The 19,618-nt window shown below is 34.6% G+C and overlaps 1 protein-coding gene and 1 non-coding gene across 2 annotated transcripts; both read right to left on the bottom strand.

Moving 5' to 3' along the window:
• Positions 1-6,218: 6,218 nt before the first annotated feature.
• On the bottom strand, positions 6,219-6,343 carry LOC141683072 (small nucleolar RNA SNORD14). Its single transcript, XR_012560102.1, has one exon. It is a non-coding gene; the product is annotated as a small nucleolar RNA SNORD14 (small nucleolar RNA).
• A 3,030-nt stretch (positions 6,344-9,373) lies between these two features.
• Positions 9,374-18,630, bottom strand: LOC141662509 (protein EMSY-LIKE 3-like). Its single transcript, XM_074469225.1, has 10 exons — positions 18,321-18,630; positions 16,111-16,322; positions 15,899-16,008; positions 15,538-15,784; positions 15,239-15,451; positions 15,095-15,163; positions 13,631-13,861; positions 13,471-13,539; positions 13,324-13,387; positions 9,374-9,728 (listed from the first exon to the last, which is right to left on the bottom strand). The coding sequence occupies exons 1-10, from the start codon at positions 18,346-18,348 to the stop codon at positions 9,682-9,684; spliced, it is 1,290 nt and encodes a 429-aa protein (XP_074325326.1). The 5' UTR covers positions 18,349-18,630; the 3' UTR covers positions 9,374-9,681.
• Positions 18,631-19,618: the final 988 nt, after the last annotated feature.

The raw sequence follows: 19,618 nt of genomic DNA on the forward strand, positions 1-19,618 counted from the left end.
ACCTTCTTAACCTCTTCTCCACCATCAAAGAAGAAGAAAAGAATAATCAAATCAACACCCTCTAAAACCTCAATCAAATAGCTGCCTACAGACAGCTACCAGAAAGACTAGTGTTCAAATATAAAGGAAGTGGGGAAAGAACTTGGCCTCTCTACAGGATTCCGAATGAAGGCTACTCTACCTTGGTTAGAGTCTACTCATTCATACAAAGGGATTCTGGCTTTACCAGGACTGCCAAGACTGAGATTCTCAACAAGATTGCCAACATAAGGAAAACTTGGTGGGAGCCCCAATGCCTTGCCTAGAACATTACTCATTCAAGAAAGAGGAATTATAGTTCACAAATCACCTCATTGGTTGATGGAGTTCAGAGACAACAAAGGAGTCAGAAGATTTTTCAGACTTGAAGATCAGCTCAAGATTGCCAGTAATGAAACTCTCAAGGATATGCAATCTAAGTTGGACATCAATGAAGAAGATGAAGCTGAGTTCTACAGACAACTTCAACTTCAAATAGAGGAGAATGACAGGAGGCTAGGAAAGAAAACAAGGGATCAAAGGAAAAGAAATTAATCTGCTCAGGCTAAAGGAGCACCCTTGGAAACAATGTAATTCTTCAATTCCATCTCAGCATACACATTTTTGCAGCACTTTTGAATTTCTGCTTTATTACAGTTAATATATTTGTCAAGTATTTTGTTATCATCAATCTAAACCCAAATTTATGCCTACAGTTCTAGTAGACATAAATAGGGGGAGATTGTTAGAAATATGTGTATTAGTTTGATGATAAGTTAAACAAAACACTTAAGTAGAAATCTAGTGTTTGTAGCCTCAACGGATAAGACCATCTTGGCTATCCATTGAAGGAGTAGCTTTACTTAGCAATAAGTTTAGTATTGTAGCACATTTCATTCTCTGGATTCAAGTTGTAATTCTTAGATGTTGTAGGAAATTATCAGTCATGTTGACTACTAGTGGATATGCAAATAGGAGGGCTAATTGTAAATATTTCATGCCTTGTAATTTTGTATAAGTGAAGAAGTATCAACTGATATTGAAGACCTTCAACGGATAAGAAACAAAGCTTCAACGGATGTCTCTAAAGCTTCAACGGATAATATCCATCAACGGATAAGTGCTTCAACGGATAAAGACTTCAACTACTAATGCATCAACGGATAAAGCTTCAACGGATAAAGCCTCAACGGATAAGGCATCAACGGATGAAAGCTTCAATGGATGCTTAGTTCATTAGCAGTTGATAGTGACAATTCATAAGCTGACAGAGGCACATGGGTTGACAAAGACAAACTGGAATGTGGAAGCCTCTAGGAGGAATCAAGAAAATGCAGCATTTTCATTCGGGTGCAAACAAGGAAGTATTCAAAGATTAACAGCTAAGCCTAAATTGCATTGGATAGAGAAATGAAGAAGAAACATGTGAAGAGCCTTTTTAATTGTATTTTACAGTTTTGTCTTCACTTGTAAACTTGGTGATATATAAACCAAGTAGCAGCTAGTAATTAGACATGAATTTTCCAGAGCTGTTTAGAAAAATCCAGAGAAAATCATCTAGTTTGTACTATGAAGCAGCTGTGATTTAGTTCTTTGAATCACAGATTTTCTGAAATAACACATCTCTGGTGGAACAACAAATCCACCAGAAAAGTTTTTAAGTTCTCTGTGTTCTTTACATTTGTGTTTGAATATATATCTGTCTGCATTTGCTTCAAGCAATTCACACACACTTGCTCTCAAAAACACTTAGCCTTAGAAACTGCTCAAAACTTGAAAAGGTTTTGAGATTTACATTCAACCCCCCTTCTGTAAATCTCATTGTTAGTCCACTGGGAATAACAATCACTCTATTGGCCACCTCTGCATCTTCCCAAAAGGTTGCAACTGTAAAAGAGGGACCAAAATAGACTCTAGAGGCATCCACTCAACAGGGTGTCTCTATTGAACAAAGCACTCTCCCTAGTGCATCCTGTAAAGAGTCTGCATCACAACTTGAGCACACTCAAGTTTATGAAAGACGGAATAAGGATGGCACACACACTGAGAGCACATCACTTGAAGCTCCATCATCAATTCAGGGGGAGCTGCCAACACTCAATTCTCAAATCACTAATCTCATCTCTCAAATTTCTTCTACCTATAATGAAACACTTGAATCTGCTTCTCAAGTGTTGTCAAAATTAAGTGACACAGTTTAAGAGACCATGTTCACCACCCAGGAACCACATTCAGTTGGGGAGAGGCTACATTCTGGGGTAGACCTTGATGACACCAACAAAAACACAGGGATTTCATCAGTTTTTACTGAAGACCCTGTGGTAGTACCAAATGCACCTTCATGTGCAAATCAATCTTCATAGATTGAAAGGTTTAAGGGTAGTACTCCTGAGGGGGAACTATCTAAATCCTCTCCAATTCAATTGGAGGTTCCTCATATAGGGACAACTCCCCTCAAAACCTTGGCTAAAATTGCTTTGCCAATAGAAGCTGGGAGTAAAATTGTCGATGATCCAACTATTGGGGAGACAAGTCAAGCACATTCAAGTGCCAGTTCTTTGCAAGAAGAACAAGGGTTTGAGGCCATGGTACATGACAGTAACCTAGTCAAATCCCCTCCAATTCAAATGGAGGTTCCCATTACTAGTGAACAACACACTTTCAAAACCAGAGTTTCTACTATGAGTTCAACTGTGATTCCAATCACAGGGTTACCTATCACCTCACAACCCTCCACCTCAAACCAAACAGACATTCCATTTACCTCCAATCCCACTCAACAACCTTTTCACCTCATCTCGAAATGGCTGTAGGATGCTCAATCTCATCCAATTACGATGAATGATCTCCTTGTAGACCAACTAGCTGGCCTTGCAAACATTACCCAATAGCTACTCACAACTGACATGTCAAATCCGGATTATCAAGCTATCTTGCTGTCATATAAAGCAGATGTTGAAGAACAGCAGAACAAGATTGTTGATGAAGCTGAGCAGGATGGGAATGTAGATGCTTGACTTGATAATAATTTCAGTTTGAGTATGGATGAGGTCTTGGCTAGATTCAGAGAAGAATATGTCACCATCCTAGGAAGCAATGCCAAGACTCTCAGTCCACAAGAAGTATATGATATTGTTACAGAGGTCTATAGGGCACAGCTCAAAGCTTTTCACCTTATTGGTAAAGCACTTCAACAGAAACTGGAAAATCATCAAGACAGGATCAGGAGATTGGTGAAAGATAAATTGGATTAACTTGTTCCAACTCAGGTAGAGATCAAAAATAAATTCAATAAATTTGCTGATCAAATGGCCATGTTTGATGTGACTAGTATTGAGCAAAGCATCAAAAACTTAAAGCAATTATTACTGACTCATCATGAAGTTGTCCAAAATCAAATTACAAGCAACAATGACACAAGAGTCAAGTTGGACCAACTCCACCAAGCCAGATATGAACCCTCAACATTATTGATGGAGGGAATCAGGGAATCTATTCAAGCCACTTTTGGTGCTCCTCTCTCATCAAGCTCATAACAACCAATTTTCACCTTAACAAATCTACAAATCCAGTCTCTACAGCAACAAGTCTCCAATCTTCAAGCATCTAATGATTCTCTTACAGCACAGGTCACTGCTCTCACTTCTTTAGTGCAGAATCCACAAAATGACACAAGGTCCCCATTAGACTCCCACAAACATCTCCAAATGCAGAATTATGTCTTTTTGGGAGCTATTATGGGTGCCTTGAATATTCCACTACCTGCATTTCCTGGAGTTGTTAAGCCAGAAATTCCAACTCCCCTACTCCTGCCTGCTACCAAGACTAAGGGGGAGATAGAAGCTAGAATTCAAAAATCAAAGAAAGATGGAAAATCTACATCCTATTCTGGCCAAAGCTCTACACAAGTCAAAATTTCTCAAGATGTTGGTAAAGACAGACTCCAAAAAGTTGTAGAAGGACCATGTCAAGACAATGAGTTCAATGAGCTACTAACTGTGCTAAGAGTCTCTCTTCACAACAACTACATCACTTATAAGAGAGCTTTGGTCAACAACATCAACTTTCTAAGAGCGGTGATTATAAAGGTTGGAAACTTCTTGGAGAAAAAGGATAGTTGGCAATGTTAATGATTGTGGTTTGGACTGGTGTCTACATGTGTCTCTCTCAAATCTTCAATCTATGAGAGTATCGAAGCTGGATGTAATAATTGATAGAGTTAATCCCGTTATTCCAGAGGACACCCAATTGCTAAATGAACTCAAAATAGCTCAGATAGCTGCTTTTTGTGAAGCTTATCTCTATCCAAGCAAAGGGGTGCCCTACATCTGTCCTTAAACCAGAAAGTGCAAATACTTCACGGTCCCCAAAAACTGTGTGAGGGGTATTCTAAGACTAATCATGATATTGGAAACTGAGCTCAAGACAAAGAAGAACAAGTCTGATGAAGATGAGGAAATGATAAGGATTTTGGGAAGATTCTTGTAGAATGCTGAAACCATGTTGCCAAACACTCAATTCAATACCAAAGATGACTTAAATAATGATGAGCAGAAGAATGATGAGAAAAACTCTTCTGGCTCAAATTCAAGTCAATCTATCAAGGCAACTGGCAGTAGGAAGAAGGATGAAAAGAAAGGGATGATGGAAAGAAAGGAGATGACAGCAGGAGAAAGAAAGGGGGAGGAGAAGAAGGTTATAAGAAAGATGTCCTACAAATCCAAATCTCACAAACTCAAACCACTAAGCCTAGCCAAACATCATCTCAACCAATTCTACCTCAAAAGCCAAAATTCTTGTATAAACAAACTGCAAAAACCATACTCAAAATACCAATCAGATCCAGCCATGTCACACTAAGGAAAATAAAAACCTACCTTCATTCAAGCCTCCAACCATAACTCACTTCAAGACTGTTGGAAGAAAACTAAGGAAAATGCAAGATGGTGTTGGGGTCATCTGGAATTGTTTCAATCAAAATGACTTTCTGCCTCTAAACATGTACATCATATATGATAACTTTTTCCAACAACTATCTGAAAAAATTGTCAAAATTGTGTTGTATCTTTAGCAGAAGTCAAAATTTACTACATGGATGGCTCCTTCATTCTGCTTTGCAGGGGAATAATGGAAATATTTTCGACCACATAATTAAAAAGAGTGATTATCTTGATGAAGGAAAAGGACACAAGTACTAGAATGTGGAAGGCTATGATGTCTGAAAGGTTGGGAGAAAGGAATAAAAGACATGCAAGATTGAAGGCTGAAAAAGAAAGAAAGGGATAGAAAGTATTCCAAAAGAGATAGAGATGTTTGAACAAAGGTCAAATGAGCTCAAGGCAAGGGGGTTGAGTAGAATATCAAAAGATGGACATTTTATGAACATACAATTTGGCAGATTCTCAAGATTCAGAGTTGGTTCCCTAAACGGTTATACATTGGATGAATGGCTCAAGCTGGTAGAAGCTCTAAGAGGGACGGAAATAATCAAAGATAAGAAGAATAATGAAGATAAAAGTACAAGCAAGACAATCAAAACTCTAACTAACAAAATTTTAAACAATTATAACACCTTTTACTGAATACTGAATCCTGCATCCTAGTTAACTTTGTTAAGGTTGATAGTATTAACTATTCTACAATAGTATTAATAATTTTTAAAAATATATGTACAAATTATAAATGAATTCATGTACTTTTTATGAAAATTAAAATCAAAAGAAACCATCCAATATGGGCTATAACCAAAATATCATGCATCGGTCCATCCTTTTGCTTCATTGGTGGACTCCAAACTAATCAAATCCAGTGGTGTGCAACCCAACAACCAGAAAACAGACTCACCAAACAGAGGTGATCCATATCCAAAAAAAGTGTCAAAAGGCCATGATGTGATGACTTAACCATCAAAACCCCCAACTAAAAATATTATGAAAACATGGTTCCATACCAGTACAGCTATTTTTGGACCTCCAGATTCAAACTTTTGAGAGAAAATAATTCACCAATGTAGTCACAAAGGACAAGTTATTGTGTTATGGACTCAAGTGCCTACTAATTGAAGCCTATCATGTACAAAGTTTCTAGCATGGTTGGGCATTGAACACAGCACCATACCAATCTACAATTACAATTGATATAGCAATATATATGTACAAACATATAAACAAACACATATAAAAAGACAGAGGGCGACTAGGGGGCTTAGACATCCAAGGAAGGATAAAACAGCATTATCTTTCAAGCCTGGCAAAGGCGAAAGATCTTATGCAGCCACTACGAATGTGTCTGCGAAACAAACCTTAATGAATATCATCACATACCCCGCCACTAGCTTAATCCATCATATTTCTCACACAACATCTAATATATAACAAATCTTAAATCCACACATATGTCAAAGAGAACCACAATCACCATAATTCATTTAAACGCTGGTTAAAATTCATTCTAACCATAACACAATTAAAATACTCTCTCCCACTCTCTCTGTCTTTATCTCTCTTAATAGTAACACAATTAACAATCTCTCTAACCCTCTAAATATCTCTTAACAATACAATTAACAATCTCTCTCAATGTCTCTATCTCTCTTAACCTAATTCGGTTATAAATTTGACAAATTAGGTTTCTATCACTTCAATGTCAGCTTGGCACCTTTATTAGTACTACTACTAAACTAAATATTCGTACCAAATACATGAGCCTGCAGTGGAATGATACCAGAATCATAGGGCAAATTGAAGAAACTGACAGATTTATAAGTAATAGTCAGTTTGTATTAGAACCAACATAGTTCATCAACTGGAAAGCATATAAACGAAATTAAACAAGAAAATACATAAAATATAAACTAAATTATACTTGAAGTTCCATATTTTTTTAAAATAAACCCTAATTTGCCTCACCAAATTCCAGTTGCTAGCAGTACAATGTAGTAATTAACCAAATAGCTCAGATATATATACCGGATAAACCTAATTGAAGTGTGATGAGGTTACAGTCTCTTACAAAAGGGAGGGTTTGGGTAGTTTGTTATTGTCATATGTGTGTATATCTATGTTGTGCAAGACATGCCAGTATAATAACAAGACTAAGTCACATTGACAACCCTGAGATTTAGTTGTTTGATAATCAATCTTGTATTTTGTATTGTATTACTTGAGTCTGTAAAAAGGTTAGAAGATTAAACTGGGGTATTTTTATGTAAACAGATTCAAGCTAAGGAATAAACTCTGGAAGAAGATCAAACCATGATCATGCCTCAGAGAAAATTGAAGTAGCTTGGAGTTAAATAAAACTGTTTTATGAAAAATGTTCTAAGTCAAGATATCGACAAGTCACAGATCAAGAAATATCGAGAAGTCATTCAAGAAGTCCAGAATAACTTATCGAGAAGTCCAAAATGGCTTATAGAGAAGTCTCAGAGATATCGACAAGTCAAATGAAGATGTGAAGATTGGAGATATCGACAAGTCATTTCTGCATGTAGAGAACTCAGAGATATTGATAAGTCAAAATGAAGATGTGAAGAATTGGAGATATTGATAAGTCAATTTCTCATATAGAGATCTCAGAGATATCGACAAGTCAAAATGTATATAAAGATCTCAGAGATATCGACAAGTCAATTCTACATGTAGAAATCTCAGACATATCGACAAGTCAAATATACCTGTAAAGAACTCAGAGATCTTGATAAGTCATTAAACTTATCGAGATGTCACTTCTCTATTGAACAAACTGGAGATCTCGATATGCCTCTCAAATACATAATGCAGACAGATTAAATATTCAAGATTATCAGTCAACAAATGATCTATTAACTAGATTGAAAAGTCTACAAAGTAGCTGGAGAGAATACAAGATCAAGGGTTAAGATTAACTGGACAAAGGATGGTCACAGACCTGCAAGATTCTGCACAGATTTACAAAACTAGAAATGGGAATAGAAAAAGATTGCTTTAGAAAAGAGTTTAGTACGTTTTAGTGTATGTCTTCTAAAGCCGTGTTGCTAGTGTATAAAGCATGCACTGATCCTTAGTTTAGGAGTAACAAACAGATTCATATTTTCTTGTATTCTCTTAGGGAAGAAGCTGAGTTCTTATACTTTTAATAACACAAAATTTGTAACAAGACAAACTTAATTAATACAAATTAAGTGAGTTTTGAAATATTGTGTTTGTTGTTTTATTTCTGTTAAAAAAAATATCTCTGCAAATTATAAACTGCTATGTTCACACAATATCCAAACTGTTTAAAAAGGCTAAAAATCAAAAAAACACATTCACCCCTCTGTGTTGTACTCAATATCTAACAATTTATATAACTATACTTGAAAAATAACATAAAACGGAACTCTGTGGACCATTTTGGTTTTTAAATAAAACGCTAGACTATTTAGCGTGATTAAGTGACATTTTGGGTCTTTTTACCCAAAAGTGACATTTTGGGCATTTTAAGTGACATTTTGGGCATTTTTTATTCAAATAGTGACATTTTGATCCATTATTCGTAAAAATGTTGTGTCACTTTGATAAAAGGGTTCGGATGTAGGATATATATTCAGAAATTTTCGCAACTCAATCATAAATGATGGAACGATCAAAGACCTTTTTAAATTATGTCTGTAACTCACTATAGACTCGTAAAATAAAGATAAGATATATACGAACGATAAAAAAAAATATATAAAATACGAGATAAAATACGAGAGTGCGAGAGTAATTAGATGTTAACCCCATTTTATTATACGGGAAGCTGAGGCTCACATAATGTGAATTCTTCATGGATTGAGCGTTTGTACAGTAATTGTTACTCGTACCAAGTAAACCTCTGCGGTTTTTCATATTACAGTAATTAAACATTGATTTTCATATTATAACATACCCTCAATGATTTTCATATTACATTGATTAAACATGTAAAAGTACATTAATGTCTCCTAAATGCGAAATATAATAAAATAGACTTATTATTCTCTATTGAACGTTGTTGGTCACATTTTATGCAAAATCCACTTTCCACCGACTTCTTAAAGGTTGTTATTCACATTTTTATAAAAGTCCTTCTATAGAAGTAGGATACAAACAAGTTGGAAATCGGCTTGGAACCTGTATTGCAGATGTTTTATTTATTAAGTTCAAACAAACCAACAAAACTGACAAACCATCATTCTTTCTAAACACCCCTTCTCATGTACGTAATCTTCATGTGCCCCCTCTAAAAAAATAGGATTCTCGTTGCTCCTACAACCGGAAAATATTTTCTTTTTGATCCTACACCCAGAAAATATTTTCTGGTAATTTCCAGAGAAAAACAAAACAGACATTCTCTGGAAAATAGAACAGCCATATTATGAAAACAGTATTTGAATGACGGGCTAATGGCCACTACAATAATTTTACAGTGATGCTCTGATAATTTTTACTGGAAATTATCGTCCATCGAACCACTTTGCCAATCCTAACAATTAAACTTTTAAGCTACACTAACCAACACCGGGGATAATAAATGATATGGCATTGTACAACAAGAAAACTACAAACAAATTTGTGCTTGTATATAAAATGGCGTTTGCTATTATCTGGTTGCTAGTTGCTACCAAATCCAAGTCAATGGTCACACTTTGCTACTCTATAAAACTCATGTATCCTTCCTCCGTTATTCTCTGTCCATCTGTTGACCATGCATGAAATGACGACGTTCATCTGTTTAAATATAAAACAAGTGAGATATTTAATAATTATTAAAGTTAATAAGTTGCACAAGCAATATACATATTATGGATAAACTGAAATACAATTTACACCACCAAATGATGAAAAGTAAAAATTGCCTACACAAATCACGGAATTAGATTTACACAGACAATAACGTTTAATTATGTTTTTTAGATTCAATAAGGTAGTATATCACATCCCCCAACTGTCAACTTAAATTTGAGGATGTGTATGGGCACATCTTTGGGGATTATTCAAAACGATGACTTGCTGAGATAGTAAATCACAGGAAAATAAATACATTACAATAAAAGATTAGAATAATATTTGCTTTTAAAATCAAAATATGTACATTAAAATGCGACTACATAATAAAAAATTATTAGTAAATAAGATGAACAAATATTTTCAGAACAATAACTTATTCTACACAGTCGCCTAAGCGACTAGGAGGTAAGAGAAAGTCCAAGAGGCAATTTAGTTATGACCCTAAGTTAAAATCTGAGGTAGCATAAATTTGGTGCTCCAAGAGGCTCTTGGTGGCTCTTCAAATCACTAAAAGCCTCCTTTTACTCCTAATCTATAAGGAGCCTCCTACCCTCCTAAAAACTTTTAGGTTTTACTAAATATTTATATTGGCACCCATTCCCTCTTTTCCTTTTATGTTGTAGTTTTAGTAATAAAATGTACTATTTACAAACCGTCAGTTAGGAAGTGAGGATAAGGTATACTCACGGACTAGGAGTCAATTTTATAATTTATATGTTGAATATTAAAACACATATATGTCATCTTGGTCTAGCTCTAAGGCTGTCGCCTAGGAACTAGGCTTAAGTTAAAGTAAAATCAACTAACACTTGCATAGTAGATAGCAAATCCTCAAACTCAATAAGCATCTAGCCATTCAGGTGTAACCTGAAAACTTCACTCAGAGTTCAAGTGGGATATATACCGATTAAATTGGTCATTTCAAATCCCAATAAGATGCCAGCTAGACTGTACAAAAATTAACTGAATCAATTCTTGAAGTCAGATAAAAAGAAACCCAACTACTATTATCATAGTAAATCGGAAATCCTCCAAGGTACTAAATATTTAGCCATTCAGCTTACTGTAACCTGATAACTTTACCCAGAATTCATGAGCGTGGAAGATAATGACTAAATAGGTTAATTATTTTATGTGAGTATTTAAATAAAGGCGCACTTGCAATTATATATTGGTGTCAGTATTTGCGAAACAAAATAAACATATTATTTAACTTTACGAATATTCTAAGAACTTAAAAACATGGTAATTTAGATTGGTAGATAAATTAGGTTTTACGTACTAATTACAATTAGTTTCCTTCATCTATTATTTTGGTTGATCTCCAAGTCATAAGATCTCTATTTTAGAGGTTATTACCTTCATTATTTGATAGGGTTAAAGACTGTGAATTAAGGTAAATTTGGTAAAGCTAAAGACTTATTTTTGTGTTCGCTGGCATGGATAGGATTTATCCTTTGTTCTACCCCTCTTCCCCCTGTTATTCACAGTTCTCATGGCATCCCTAGGGAGAAACCATTAAGTCCCAACAGTAAAGAAGCACATCACACGTGTTATTAACATGAACCTAAAGTTATAAACAGCACCACACCCCAACAATGGTGTCACTCACGTTGCTCAAGAACCAATACATTTACCAGTATATGAGTCGTTTAAATTTTGGTTCAACTGTAAGTTATTATCGTGTAAAAAGAAATCAACAAGCTTTGATAAAAACTTTTACGAGTTTACATTTGAAAATCTAAGCTTGGTCTGTCAGTTGTGCAACGCAAAATCAATAAAATTAACAGTTAAAAGAACAACTAAATTATGAAGGCGTTCAAACTAAAAGAGCTTATCAAAAAGCTTCCAGTTCAATTAAAATGATACATAAAGAGTATAATAATTGCAACTTTTTCTTCTCTTCAGAAAAGAATTATTTTTATTGCACAAGGAGAATTAGTGCTATTTGTGAATTGTGTTTAAAGCCCTTAAGCAAGACCTATTGAATATCCATTAGAACATAACAACCACATTCTTGGTGGACTGGCCATATTGGTTCTTTTGATATATTGACAATGCTAGCCTCAGAATATTAGAAGAAAAACTCATAGTGAACGGTGTCATCAAGATGACCTTTGGGCACTTGAGATGCTAGACAATAAGTCAGATAGCCAAAAGAATGTATTTAGGAGTAATATAGTAGGCTTCGAAAGCCCAATACCTAAAATATTCTCAAATTAGTTTAATAATTATTATCATAGCTGCTAATTACATGTTGCGGAAATGTAACTTTTTGTCTTTTAGGTCATGTAGGCTTCTAGTCTACACTTCGAAGACGAAAAAGTGAAAATTTTCAAAAGTAAAGGAACCTTTTAAGGATTCATCAGGCACTGGGGACTTGTTTTAATACATCATACCCTTTATACAGATACATTCAATCTTGCATCCCCTCTTCTGGCGCATTGTGATGTTCCACCAAATCACATCCAGGTGATAACTTATACCCAAATATAAAACTATACACCAACCAGATCCAGTTCACATGGCCACATGGATCCAGTAAGTAAGAAGAAATATTAAATTAAGCACATTACCCGAAATCCTGATATGTTTCATCAAAGAGAAGAAGGAACCTAAGATTCATCTTAGGTAAGTTACTTAAGATACTATGGTTCTACAGCAGAATTCATATTATTCAGTAGTATTAATTAATGTAACTAAAATAGCGGTTGGTTCTTTAGCTGAACATTGTCTTTTGTATTGAAATTATGAGATATTTTTACAATTAAATTCTGAGAGTCTATTTAAAATATAGGGTTCTGTAGCGAAATTCTCATGAGAGTCTATTTCAAATTTAGGGTTCTGCAGCAGAATTCACCTTATTCTGTAGTATTCAAGTCCTATTTACATAGAGTTCAGGTGCAGAACATAACATTGCACATGCAAAATGTCATGTATTCCCCTTATTTGTAGCATTAATTACGGTTCTGCAGCAGAATTCGCCTTATTCAGCAGTATTCATGTGCAGAACATAACATTGTACATGCAAAATGTCATGTTTATGCATTATATTTTGGAAAACATTTTTAAGCACGCATTACGATGCAAGACATATATCTAGGTTTAGAATTGTGTACAGTCGCAGAATAGTGCTATGAGTTTTATTTCTATTACAAAACCAAGTGAATTCTGCTGCAGAACCCTAAAATCTTAAGTAACTTACCTAAGATATATCTTAGGTTCCTTATTGTCTTTATCAAAATACACATGTTCAACATATTAGCCAAATTCATCTAGGCAAGCTCCTTATTGACCTTTGGGCCTCGGCTTGCATTAGAGCCATTAAAACTTTGGTTTACAAACATCATTTTTACTAGCAAAGCTCATTATAGTGTTGAACATATCACAGATTTCCAAGAATAATTAAACACTATATATTCTGTAAAAATTATTAACGATTTAACATATTATTAGAAAGGAATTTATATGTAACTAACAAAAAAGATGTTCGATTACAACTTACAAGCACAGTGTACCAATTCTATGGACTTACCACTTTCACCATCAGACATTTCTGCTAGCTTTGCAATGGCATCACTCAGTGCTTGTTCATGGTCCTGCACGGTAATAAATATTAGTATTTTACCAAATATTATGCAAACAAAGCAACATACTATATATACGGGTCAATTTTTCGAACCTTCAGTGTTTTTCTGGCTTTTTCCATTTCAACTGGATTCAGATGACTAGCACCAAAAACTCTCTCCACCTATCGCACATAATCCAAGAGTTACAACTATCAATCCCAAAATATTTTTAGGTACTTTTGAGTCAAAAAAAAAGTTGAATTATATACAAACCTCCTTAATAAGAGAATCTGTATGCAGCAATTGTATATCATCTAAACTCTTCTTTCCTATGCCATTCTGTGAAGGTGGAAAATCCTTTCTAGGTTGTCCTTTTGGCAACCCCCTACCTCTTCCAGGACCTGGACCACCAGGTCTGTTCATCCCAGGGCCAGAACCACCATAACCCCCTTGACGAGAGATTCCTGGATCTTCACCCACCCACTGTATATCCTCAGGGGAGATCTGTCAAAATAAAAATTGAACAGAAAAATGACTTTATTTTTTGTTTTAACGTGTGCACAAGAACAAGGGAACAAAGAGAACGCCAAGAGTAGCATTAATGCTTAAAGGACCCCAAACCCCGTCGCCACTCTTCCAGTAAATGTTGACAAACTTATTCACATGAACACACATACATGATAGTTAAATTAATACACGCCAATTTGATTACGCAGAAGGCAAGAGAAAGAGGAAGTGAGGTTTTATTAGCAGCTAGAATTTGGCAGTTGACACTGGTAACAAATAGTTCACGTACTATAAAAAAATGAAATTTAACTCCATCTGCAATTTTGATATTTTCTCTCAATTTACTATAATTTTATTGGGATGTGGGTTGAGGGAAACAGGGCCGGTTGCATGTTATCGGGAGAAAAGGTTGGATAATGAAGTGCTTTGGTTAAAAGCTGACGTGTATATTGTACATAAATGCTTCAATTTCTTAATCGAGTCTCAAAAGAGATTAATTTTAATTCATTTAAATAAAGGTTATTTTATTAAAAAGAAACTATAATCAGCTTTCCGCAAGAGCTACAAGTTGAATCATATCCTTAAAGAAGCTTTCCAAGTTTATAAGGAAAGCTGTTGTGGTGTTATGAAACACTGCTTTTGGTTCAATAAGATACAAAGTTTTTTATGGCTCTGGGAAAGCAATGCCAAGGGGCCATAGTGAGCCAGAAGAGCTTTAGCAGCGCAGCATTAAAATACAAAGAGAGTGTTTTCAATGTAATTGTCTGAAGTAAAAATCAAGGCCTTTGAGCACACCACCAAAATTTCAGTAATAATTTGTAATACCAAGTGGCAGTAAATTTTAGGATATGATTTATATATAGTACTGTAGCACAGGAGAGGAACAAAAGGGAGCAACACAATGAACATCAGCTCTTATAAACTATAAAAAGGCAGAACTCAGTGACCAATCTATTAATACCCCATTTGAAACATTTACTAACAGAAATGTCTTGATTCAAAATCCCTGAATAAGAACTAATTAAAATAATCTTTAAAAGCCATTCACTGTGTTTCACCGTTGCACCATCCTATAGCAATATCTACAGTCTACAGAAGGTCCTTTTAAAGGCTTTAAATGCAATTTAAGTGCACAAATTTATGCAACCAAAAAGAAAGAGGAAAGCAATGTTGTTTTAACATATCAATATTCATTTCAATATTTAGATTAGGTAAGAGTATAATATATACCTCTGTCAAATTCACCCACTCCCATGTCTCATTTGCAGTACCCATGTCGTAAACAAGAGCATGCCGACCCTACAAAACAATTTAACATGATTCAGCATATAACCTAATGATATTGTATCGATTATTGAAGAACTCAAATTATACATCTTCTCTGTAGTCAGTTATAACAGCTTCATAGAAGTTATTGTCATCTGGCCATCTGGTTCTCACTTTTCTCCCAATTAATGGGGAATAAGATGAGGCTCCAGCAGGTTCACTTGCATGGGCACCAGGAATACGATTACCAAGCGGTCCCCGAGGAGTCGGACCTGAAGGAGGGTACTGCGTTTTTGAAGGGACTCCTGGTAAATTGTGACCCTGCAATACAGATAAAATAAAAAAAGAACAGGGTTCAAAAATGATTCTAGTATAATCATGCATCCCAAATAACGTATGTGACTCACACTTTTCTGCTTCTTTCCCTTGACTCGTGAGATGGGTCCTCGTCTTGCAGCTGAAGAAGACGGCTGGTTCTGTGCAACCACTGCAGGGTGGAAAGGAGATGGTCCGCCAAAAGACTGAGAAGGTACTGATTGGTTTAACTTCTGTTTCTTACGAGATGCTGAGACAGAAGGACTGGGTACTGGATCATGAACAGCTTGACTAGTGGTATGCAAGCCAGGTTGAAGTCCACCAGCCTGTCTCCACTCCCTAATAGTGCCACAAAAGTTATTATTACAAAATAAACTTGATAAGAAGATTGTTAACAGAGAAATGGGCCACTTTTGAGCAAAGAACGTAGGTTAAATTGCTAATAATAAAGACCTTATTCTCCTGATGACGTCATCAGCATTAACCTTTCCAAGTAGCTCTCTGTGTTCTTCATTTGATAATCTTAATTCTTTTCTGAGCTCGGTTATTAAACTTTCTTTCTCCTGAAATATAAAATTTATAGAACAGTCAGTTTCACCTTGTCAAGCCAGCATAAAGATAACAGATACATGATTTAAAAATTAAAAAAAAAAAACATAATGTACCCATGTAATGGCATCAGCCTGAGCTTTAAATGCTCTTAAAACTGAGCTATATGCTTCTTGCTCAAGACGATGAATTTGGGCCTCCATATCAGTTTCAACATATACCCGTGAATATGGAACAGCACCTACAACCCCAGATCTGCCGTTCCCTGCCACATTCCCACCTCTAATAACTCTATTTTGATGTGATGGAGGGAGATCGTCATCAGTTCCTGCAATTATTCCAAAATGGAATGCAATCACACATTAAGCAATATTAAAACATTAACATTTTCCCTTGTCTTTATAAATTCCTAATGTTTGCCCAAATATCTGGTACAAATGCAATATAATAACATATACAGATACATACTCTAAAGCATGACACTGTATCACTTTTATAAAAATCGGTTATTTATAGGAGAATGTAACGCATATCCAACTTTATACAGGTTAAAATTACTGCTTATATTGGAAACTGAACTTTTGTATAAACAAAAAATAAAATGTACATTTGTTAATCTATTAGTTGATTGATGGGCCTTATTATCAAAAAATATACTTCAGAAGTGGTAATTAAAACATGATTATAAACGTATAGGAAACACATTTATGTCTTGACTCTATGAGTTAAAATTAAGCAATCGCCGCCAATATGTTTTATTTAATCCCGACATTTAATAATTGCAATCATGTACCGCATAATAGTGCTCTATTGCTACCGACAAAAAGTTCCACCAACAGTCAGGCGCTCCTGACAAGTAACATCCGTGAAAGGAAATAGTTATAACTCCTTTGGAATTTTCATTTAGACAAATATGGTGTTATTACTATGCATTTAAACAAAGTTATATTAAGGAGTTAAATTAAGAGGTGATATATGTACACATAAACACTCTTCAAACAATAGTTATAACATAATAATCCGTCTTTGGGAATTCTAAATTGAGACAACAAAATCAAGTTATTAAGAGTCATTGCATTAACATCCACCAACTCTGGCATTTGCATATATTAATTTAAACTCGATGCCGGGTTTTGATTTCTACTATAGCAAAACTACTACTTTCATAATTCTTTCTCTGTTAGTAATTAAAGTACAAAGAATAAGATTCGAATAAAAAAACCCGGGCTTATTTATCAAGGCCCAAGACAAAACCGTTTCATTAGTTATCAACTAAAAACTTTATAGACCTTCACTTCCCATTAATCAAACTCAGTCCTACACTAAATTCACATCTCCACTATCTATAAACCATTAAATCTTAACACGACATACAAAGACTTTTCCTTGGGGAAAAATAGATCGTATTTAAGGAAAAAAAACAAACTCCCCCATTGTGTTTTCCGTGTTTTCAGTTCTGAACTATAGTTATCACACATGTGAACCGAATAACTACAAAAGGAAAACTAAACTAAAATCCGCGTTCAATTACAACAAAATTCAAACTTCCAAACATCTCCCAATTTCAATTATTCCAACTTGCCGACATTTATAACTTGCCGACAAATTAAACAAGAAAAAAAAATCAACTAACCCTAGCAGAAAATTCAATCAACAATCAATAATTCACAAGAAATTGAGGTAAAGATTCAATTTTTATACCAAGAAACACTCGCAATACTTAAAAACAAACTCCAATTCTAAACTATAATTATCATACATATGAACCAAAGAACTGCGAAAGGAAAACTCAACTAAAACCCACATTCAATTACGACAAAATTTCCACTTCTAAACATCTCCCAATTTCGGTTATTTCAACCCCAACACTAAACACATTTATAACAACTTGCCGACAAATTAAACAAGAAAAATAAAACTCAACTAACCCTAGCAGAAGATTCAATCAACAATCGATAATTCACTAAATAAAAAATAATTAACAAGAAATTGAGCTAAAGATTCAATTTTTACACCAAGAAAAACTCGACATACCTAAAACTCCCCCATTGTGTTTTCCGTATATTCAATTCTAAATCATAATCATCATACAGGTGAACCAAATAACTACTGAAGGAGAATTAAACTAAACCCGCATAATCACAACAAAATTCCCCCTTCAAAACATCTCCCAATTTCAATTAATAACATCTTGCCGACAAATTTCACAACAAAACTTCACATAACTAACCCTAGCAAAACAGTCAATCAACAATTCACTAAAAAGAACCATAATTCACAAGAAAATTCAGCTAAAGATTCAATTTTTACACCAAGAAAAACTCACCACTGCTATCGAAAGGCTCGTAAGCCATTGCCACACAACTTGAGGCTATCAATCACCTTAAAGATGAAAACTTCAAGGGTTTTCACTCAAACCAATCTCAATTTTAAACTTTAATACAAAGTATCACAAGAATCAAAGAAAAGAAGGTTGAAATCGAGATACAAACAAAGGGAATTGCAAAGAATTGAGGAGTGTGTGTGTTTGTAGTGTCGCGGACTCGAAAGTGAAAAATTAGGGTTTGAGAATTTGAATCTGGTTAATAATTGGGTTTGAGGTCCGCCTGGTTCTGACTTTTGGACATTGGGTATTGGGTCAAGGTTTCTACTTGAATCCAATCATTTGTTTGTGCGGATACGTTGTAATAAATTATTTTTTTTTATATTTTTTGTAAATTCTGATAGTGGATTATTTATTATTCAAATTCAAATGCAGTGTTATGGAGATGGCTAGTCGGACTAAATCGGTTAAGTTACCGATTTGTGATTTATCGGAAATCGGGGATTTATCGGAATAGTAAATCGGAGTATAAATCGAACATTTTTAATATATTTTTGTAATATATATCATATAAAATTATTATTTTTATACAAAATAATTTGATTTAAAACTTCCTAAACTTGTTACAACATACAAATTAGTACAAATTTATACTCTATCCTTGTTACTAATCGGAGCATAATATAATACTCCCTCCGTCCCAATTTATTTGTCTTGTTCTACTTTTTACGGTCAAATTGACCCAACTTTGACCAAAAATTTTATATAGTATAATATCGAAAATACTTATAAAATTTATATCATTAGAAATTATGTTTAATCTACTTTTATATGTATATCTTAATTTTTCGAAATAATAAAAGAATGAGTTTTTATTTACGGTCAAAGTTGAGTAAATTTGACCATCAAAAGTCAAACAAGACAGATAAATTGGGACGGAGGGACTACTAATCTTGACTTGCAAATTGCAATTAGTCTCTTGTAACTAATTAAGGTAAAACAAAAGCACATATATTTTACTCCAATCCTAAACCCCCCAAACCCACTTTCATATACACGCATTCGGCATATCATACCCGTCCATGTGTAAGCTGGTTTGTCTAGCTCCTCTATCTCCCCCTCCCTCCACTCTCTATCTCTAGTACTCGACTTTCATAGTCTCGTCACTCATGTAATAGATTCATCTCCATTTCTGCTTCTTTCCTATGTAAACATATAGATAAACAAATTGAATTGCCTTTTCGCTCTTTCCTCTTCTTTCTGCAAAGTACCAAAGTAGGGAAATTGAAAATACCTTGATT

Source organism: Apium graveolens, chromosome 1, assembly GCF_009905375.1.
Source record: "Apium graveolens cultivar Ventura chromosome 1, ASM990537v1, whole genome shotgun sequence".
In the NCBI taxonomy this organism is placed as follows: Eukaryota; Viridiplantae; Streptophyta; class Magnoliopsida; order Apiales; family Apiaceae; genus Apium; species Apium graveolens.

Excerpts from the sequence above, each read along its gene's own strand:
- LOC141662509 (XM_074469225.1), bottom strand. The coding sequence starts at position 18,348 with ATGGCTTACGAGCCTTTCGATAGCAGTG. Across the intron at positions 16,009-16,110 it reads AGGCTGATGCCATTACATGG|GAGAAAGAAAGTTTAATAAC; the intron begins GTACATTATGTT and ends TTTATATTTCAG. Across the intron at positions 9,729-13,323 it reads AATGTCTGATGGTGAAAGTG|ATGAACGTCGTCATTTCATG; the intron begins GTAAGTCCATAG and ends ATATTTAAACAG.